This window comes from Passer montanus, unplaced genomic scaffold, assembly GCF_014805655.1.
Source record: "Passer montanus isolate IOZ18808 unplaced genomic scaffold, ASM1480565v1 scaffold49, whole genome shotgun sequence".
NCBI classification, from domain to species: Eukaryota; Metazoa; Chordata; class Aves; order Passeriformes; family Passeridae; genus Passer; species Passer montanus.
Window position 1 is genome coordinate 89,558 of NW_024369818.1, and position 7,585 is coordinate 97,142.

The 7,585-nt window shown below is 46.9% G+C and overlaps 1 protein-coding gene across 1 annotated transcript; it reads left to right on the top strand.

Moving 5' to 3' along the window:
- Positions 1 to 792: 792 nt before the first annotated feature.
- On the top strand, positions 793 to 7,371 carry CD40LG (CD40 ligand). Its single transcript, XM_039722679.1, has 6 exons — positions 793 to 1,039; positions 2,835 to 2,972; positions 4,156 to 4,198; positions 4,499 to 4,555; positions 4,832 to 4,894; positions 6,788 to 7,371. The coding sequence occupies exons 1-6, from the start codon at positions 884 to 886 to the stop codon at positions 7,177 to 7,179; spliced, it is 849 nt and encodes a 282-aa protein (XP_039578613.1). The 5' UTR covers positions 793 to 883; the 3' UTR covers positions 7,180 to 7,371.
- The last annotated feature ends 214 nt before the right edge of the window (positions 7,372 to 7,585 follow it).

Consider the following 7,585-nt stretch of genomic DNA (forward strand, 5'->3'; position numbering starts at 1 on the left):
AGAAGCTGACTGGAATATCTGGCATCCCCAACAGCCCTTTCCATGTCTAGGTACATAGGTACAGGTAACAGGGATAAGTGGGGCAGGGTATGAGATGGCTTGTGCCCTTGGGTACAGGGTGAGCACCCCACTAGGGTATCAAGAAAGCTGCTTAAAACTTGTCTCTCCAAACTAATAGCCAAGCACCAAGCTCGAAGTCTCATTGTCTGCTGAAGAGCATGAAAGCTGTGCCCACACCAGGGTTACAGTATCTGTACAGATGGTCCTTTCTCCCAGATCATCCAGCCTACCCAGGCAGAGACATCACCCAGGGAGAGCACAAGGGAAAGCAGAAACCAGCACAACCCACCTGCCTCAGCCAAGCATCTTCACTGCAGAAATCATCCTTCTCTTAGAGGAAATCAAAACGAAAAAGCCATTCTTCCCCTTTGAGAAACAACCAAATTTCTGAGTGTTTCCCAGCCCCTGGCAGCCCACAGCACTGCTCAGCAGCTCTGTACTTGTATTCAGTGTGCACTTCTTTTAAGGCAATTTGCCAAAAACTTTCATCCACAACAGTAAAAAAAAAAAACAACCCACCAGGGAATATTTTTGAGTGATTCAAGGGCAGATATGAATACACAAAATAAGAACCTTTCTCTATTTCTGGTAGAACAGTAGGAAAAAGCATGGAAGTGCAAGAGAGAAGAAAGTCTAAGCAACTTTTTTGTTGTTGTTTGTTCTGGGAGATGGTAGTGAACAAACCTACCCACTACGAAGATCTTTTTCCAGGAAGTGTAGGTTGCTGTACCCTGTATCCCCTGAGCAGCAGGCGCTCGCACAACAGTTCTCATGCTACTTGCAAGCAGCGCATTTGGAGGAGCCCCAGCAACTTGCACGGAGGATGAACGAACCGTATAACCCTGAGGCTCCCCGTCCCATCAGCAGCACATCTCCTGGCACCATGAAAATGTTCATGGGCTTCCTCACTGTATTTATGGTAGTGCAGATCATTGGGACTGTGCTCTTCTGTTTGTATCTTCACATGAGGATAGATAAGGTAAGTGGAGAGAGAAGGTTTTCTCTGTCCCTGCTGGATTGCTGGCGTGCTTTGACTTTAGGTCTGGTGAGATCTGCTCACCAAGAGGATCAATATAGTGGAAAATGGTGCTGACCACTGAATAGAGGCAGCAGTATTATTTTTCACACCCATGTTCTCATTTCTGCTTTACTTTGCCATGAGACGCATGTGGGAGATCTGTTCCCTTTGCTAACAAAAAAAGAATGCCCAATTGCCAAGAGACATTTAGAATAAATCTGCTAGCTGATGGCTAGTCTGAGGACAAGAGGGTGTGGTTTAGACATTCAAGTGGCTGTTTTAGGCTTGGTGGTGGTTTTTCTGATTTTGTAGCACTTAGTAGCACTGTGACATTAACTGAGAGGATGAAAGGTCCAGAAATAAAATTTTTTTCATGTTTCGGTGATTTTATCAACATCACACTTCAGGTGCTGTCTTGCAGTTTAAGGAAGAAAAGGCTGGACGTTAGTACTTTCTCCAGTTTTGAAGGTACACAGTACTAGTGATCCTGTCTCATACTTGGGACAATATCTACCAAAATGTTAAAGTCCAGAAAGCTGTTTTTGAGGTTGGTATAGCTGCAGCTGCACTGCATGATGCCTAAAATCACCAATGTAAAGCTACTTTCCTTCAAGCCAGAAATGACTGCCAGCTAAAGAAATATGTGGCAAAAATCCAGAATGCGTTTTTCTTACCTGATACACTGATATGGTGGATGTTACTGATTTTTACGTGTCATTTCAATTAAATTGAAATTTAGATGTGTGGTTTCTGATCTACAAGGGTGGAGAACAATGTTGAGCTAGAGGGGCTTTAGTATCAGAGGGCTGGAAGGGGACTTCACTGCATGCAGGCTGCAGGCTCCTATGAAGAAATGTGTAGAGGGTCTCTGGCAGAGGCAAATGTGACTACAGGGAGACATGGCCAAGGATCAGAGGCAGCTGAAATGCAGACAGAGGTGGCAAGAAGATTTCAGTTGCCTTCAGAGCCTGATCCTCCATATCTTATTGCTACCTGTGCTGAGCTCTCTGCCTGGCTGTGTGCCTTCATGTCCAGCTGCACTTTCTCGTTACCATTTAACAGAATGTTAGGTTTTTACAAGGAACAACAACAACAACAACAAAAACCAAAAAAACAAAAAAAAAACCCCAGGTGTAAATATAAAAATCAGTATTTGGATGAGTTTAATTATTTTCTTATTGGCTTTCTGATTTTTTTTTTAATCTGAAGATCTTGGCACAATTCAGCTCCAACCTACATGTTTTGTTTTGATAGCAGCGCTTTTAGTCAATAAGCGAGTAGAAAAACTTTAAAACCCCTCTAAGTGGACAGGGCAGTGAGGGGCTGAGTGAGCATCTACTGGCTGAGGCCATTGGGGAAGGACCTGCAAAGCCCGAGCCCCTGAGCCACCCACTGTGATTTCCATTTCTTTAGGAGAAGTCAGAGATGGACATTTAAATTAATTATCAAGATGATAGAAAATAGATCCTGAGCAATCCTCCTGTCACCTAAGCATTGTCATTTGGGGTGAATCTCAGAGTGAATCTCATGGGTTCAGTTCCCAGTGGATAAGGGCACAGATGCTGTGTTGGGTGTCTGGTGGGAGCTCTTGTTGCCCACGGTTTGTCTACCCATATCATCCCAATGCCGAACATCCGACCCTGAGCTTCCCAGGCTGGATTTATTGCTGGTAGGAACGCAACATGGCTCTGCTGCCAGCTGTTGCAGGTTTCCTACTAACATCCCATTGACCCTCCCTTCTCTCCTCTGTTGGCAGATGGAAGAGGTGTTGAGCTTAAATGAAGATTACATCTTCCTGAAGAAAGTACAGAAATGTCAGACAGCAGAAGGTCAGAAGTCAACATTATTGGACTGTGAAAAGGTTATAAAGGGCTTCCAGAACATCCAGTGCAAGGTACATACTGTTGGGTGGATAAAGATTCCACTGAAGAAGGAGAGGGGCTCCCAATCACACACAGAGCTTCACCCCAAGCTTTTTTTTAAAACCATGGGTGCCCTTTACTTTGAGGCTGTGTAGCACATGCCCTTTTTTATACTGTATTCTTTTTACACTATATTTATATTATTGAAAAATCTCATTGATTTTTTCCTAAAATGCCCTTGATCAAAGCACATCCAGCTGCAACATGCGATGGTGTGTTTGGGGCTTGTGGTGGGCAAGATGGAGCTACAGCCACCTTGGCACTACTCCCTGATTCCAGTCTGAAAATAATTGATTTTCTGCTGTCTGGCACCTTGCTCCTGTCCTGTGCTGGCTGTGAGGATTCTTGTGGCCACCTGCCACTGGGAACACATTTCCCCCACTTTGCCCAGGTGTCAATGACAGTGCAAGGCTTGGGCCAGGAAACAGCTCCTGGCAACCAGTGAGGAGTCGCATGAGGGTGCTATGCAAATCGCCACCCCATGGACTCAGGGATGGCATCTCTAGTTGGAGCAGACTCCTCACATTTGGAAGCAGAAGAGCCAATTTGCGTTGCAACGTGCGTTGCAATGAGGTGCTCTCATCCTGCTCAGCCCTGAATTCACTGCTTAGGAGTGGCTGTGCTGGCCAGAGTAGACAGGGGAGGAACATTTCTTCCTCATTATCACTGCCCGATGACAACAAATGCCTCAGCTAAAACTGCCTCAGCTAAATCTTCAGGTTTGCAACAGTACCCAACAGACCACTAAAAATTATGTCTAAGCTAGGCTGTGCTCAGCAGTCTTGAAAACCCCAACTGCAGGGCAGGGATGTACATTGGCAGCACTTGCATCATGTCTCTCCCACATGAAAAGGAGATTTTTCTTGTTTGTTTATCTTATTGTTTTCAATAAACTTTGCCCATCATTTTAATTGAATAAAACCTAAGAACATTAACCCTACAAACTTCCTGCTGCAAACAGCCCATGGTCATGTGTGAAGCTGGGGGAGGTACAAGAGGGGTTCTCTGGCTTCAGGTATCCTCTGTCACAAGCTGACAGGGCTGTTGAAGCCAAATATTACAAACCTCAGCAATGACCGGAGTATCTTTTATATAGAAACTTTCAAAAAATCATTGATTTTGAAAAAAAAACATATACTTTTGCTGTTGTAACAGGACAGACCCCCCAAGGAGCAGCCTAAATTTGAAATGCAGAGAGGTGAGTTTCCTGGTGTAACCAATGCACTCATGGCTTGCTGGGGCAGGAGGAGCTCCTTGGCCTGGGAAGGGATCTCCTTCAACAGCCCATGAGTTTCTCAGGACATGGTGTGGAGGAAGGGGATGGGTTGGGGTTTGGAGCATCTGCATGGGTATAGGACTGAGCTTGGTGTGGGCTGGCAGAGGGTGACACTGGACATGGCTGTCTCCCCAGGGCAGGCGGTTCTGGGTGCCAGAGTAGACAGTCTGAAGTTCTTGAAATCGAGCCTGAAATTAAATCTGTGGCCTTTTTACATCGCAGGTCCTGAGCACCATGAGCATCCTCATTTGATGCGCAAGAATGAGACGTCTGTGGCAGGTGAGCTTAGGCACATCCAGGTCCTGTTCCAACAGTGGACAAGGTGGCATCGTCTCCTCCACAGACTTCATCCATCAGAGTTTTCACCTCAGAGGCACCTGAAGGTCTTTGCTGAGTGGAGTCCTGCCTCCCTCTGGGCTGGGGGTGGAATCTGGAGATGATGTCTTCACCTGTAGAGAAACATTAAGGGCAGAAGGTGCTGCAGTCCCTGCAGAGGAGCACTGGGGAAACAGTGAGTGCCAAGGCATCAATAACTCTGGCCTTTCTAAATTGCAGCAGAGAAGAGGGAGCCAATTGCAGTTCACCTGGCAGGTCAGCAGAGCAACAAGGCAGGCTCAGGTAAGACAGACTCACTTGGTCCTACATTGACCAGGGAGCCAGAGGATTACAGCAGTGTGCATTCCCAGCCCTGCTCTGTGGCTCTCTAAGGGCGGGGAAAGGGGCAGAACAACTCCAGCACAAAAGTGTGTCCCCAAAACATAGCAAACCTCCCAGTGGTCACATCACCACGTGCACCTGCGTCATGTGGGGTTCACACATCCTAACTGTCCTCAGTAGCCCTGTGTGTGCCCTTCCTAGAAATGCACCACAAGGACTTAATCTTTCCAGTGTTTTTTGTGAGTGGAAAATGTTTAGCTTTGTATTTAAGGAAAGCAACCTCCCACTTTTCTTTCGCTCTTAAAATAGATATTTTTGGTCTCCTGGCCATCTCTTGCCAAGGTGGCTGCTGCTGGAGGGCTCTGCTTGCATTTGCGTCTGCTGACTTAATACTCTTCTCACCCATAGTAATAGTAAGATGGCTGGCTGAGGGCTTTAGAGTCACAACATAGGGCTCAAAACTGGTTTAGTCAAGGTGCAATTATTCACAGCCATGGACACATCAGGTTTGAGAGAAACACCTGAGTCCTTTTGCATTTGTGCATCCCACTGTATCGACTGTGGTTGCCCTTGTTGCTCTATCCCTTGGCTTATCCTTAGCTGAGGGACTTCCCACAGCAGCAAGGATTACCAAAGTGAGTATGAGCTTGCAAGGTCAGTCACTCCATCTGGCAAGGATTTCACAATCTAAGCACTTCTGATTTAATTCTGGAGTAACTGACAGTAATCGGCAACTGCTCTTTCCATCTCTGACGCAGCATTTCACCCAGTGCTCAGTTTACCTGTGGAAAGCTTAGTATTAGATAAGATCAGAGAAGTGAGAAACTTGCTGTCTTTTAAAACTCCCAGCTCAAACACTTGTTGAGCCTATAAAGCACGGTCCAGAGAGCAGCAGTTGCCTGGAGCTCAACTCAGTGTGGGGAAATAACCCTGTGGGATGCTTGGTCAGGGCCCATGGGCTGCGTGGCTCCTCCAGGACTACCCATGGCACACTGTCTCTGGGCTGGGGTAGTCGAATACATTATTCCCCTTGGAGCCAAGTTGCTTCCCTGGCTGCTCTTTCAGGTGTACCTGTAGGCTGGGGAAAGCAGACATCCAAATTCCAGAGGTCATAGCTGAGCTCAGCCCCTACAGCCATGGCTTCCAGATCTCTGTATGGGCTCATCTGCACTAACCACATGAGCTACTGTGATGACACCAAAAGTGTCCCAAAATCCATGGCATCACCTGATCTCTGTGGGCCCTGGTCTTGGCAATGGGAAACAGCACTCACTGTGCTAAGCCCTTGCAGCTCTGCACTTAGGTAGGAATAGCAACTGTGCAATGTTAATTTTTGTACTTCCTTGGTAAAGTCTTGCCATCTCCAGAGGCTGAGAGGAGGAAAGACTCTGGAGGAAAGGCAGCCCCCAGCTGGGAAAAACTGGGATGGGAGGCTCTGAAGAGCAGAGTTGCAGCATATTTTGGTAGTGCTCTGAGAGTGTCCCACTGAGATCCATAAAGGCAGCAAATGGAACTGACACAGTCTTTGGTCTGTTGTGGTGAACACAAGCAATCGTCCACCCTAAGCATTTCCACTTGGCTGGATGAAGGAAGCTAAATGTACCTCTGCCCACATATCCAGTCAAGGCTGACAAAGCCAGTGATCAGCAACAGGGGTTAAATCTGCTCCAGCATTGGCGAAGGGTCCCTGCTCCCCTGGGCTGGGGTTGGTGTCCTGGGCTGGGTACCCCATTAAATGCACCCCACAGACAGACAAAGGCTTTGAGGCCAGATGTCTGTGGGTGCTCCCCAAATCAGCCTGCCAAACTGGAAGTCTCCTACTCTGAACTCACCTGCCATGCTTTCTCCCTATAGTGCTGGAGTGGAGGGAGACCATGTATGGCCCCACAAACAGCTTGATATCCAACAAGGAGGGGAAACTGAAGGTGGAGGAAGCAGGGCTCTACTACATCTACTCCCAAGTCAGCTTCTGCACCACGGAAGTGTCTTTGGCACCCTTCACCCTCTATATTTATTTACATATCCCCAAGGAAGTGGACCGGCTCTTGCTGAAAGGACAAAAGACACAGAGCTCTTTGAAGACACATGAAAAAGGACACTTGAAGACCCTCTGTGAACTCCAGTCCATCCGTGTGGGAGGTGTCTTCAACCTCCGGGAAGATGACATGGTCTTTGTCAATGTGACAGACTCCACAAAAGTGCAGTACAGCCATGGCAACACCTACTTTGGCATCTTCAAGCTGTAGTGAGGAAAGGGCTGTCCTGAGCTGGGAATCCAGCCCAACTTTCTTGGACAAAGTGCCTTTCCCTTTTTCCCTTATTTATGTTCCTCTGCCGCTCTGTTTTTCTTGTTTCTTAATTTGTATATTTTGTTATTTATTAATGAGGGTCAAGGGGCCCTGAGAACACAAATGGAACAAAGTTTGGAGTTGTTATTATTTGCTTTCAGTTTTTATTCTTTCATAGCCAGTGATTCGGTACATGCTGGTGTTGTGTGTCTGGGTCCACCACACACCACCTTCCTGGCAGGATTGATGTCCCTGTTATGTCATAAGAGCTTTGTTTACCAAACTCTGCCATCAATGTTTCTTTTCTAGAAACATAGGATGGCTCAGGGCACTTCAGCCAAGCTGGGTTTATGCATATCTCAAG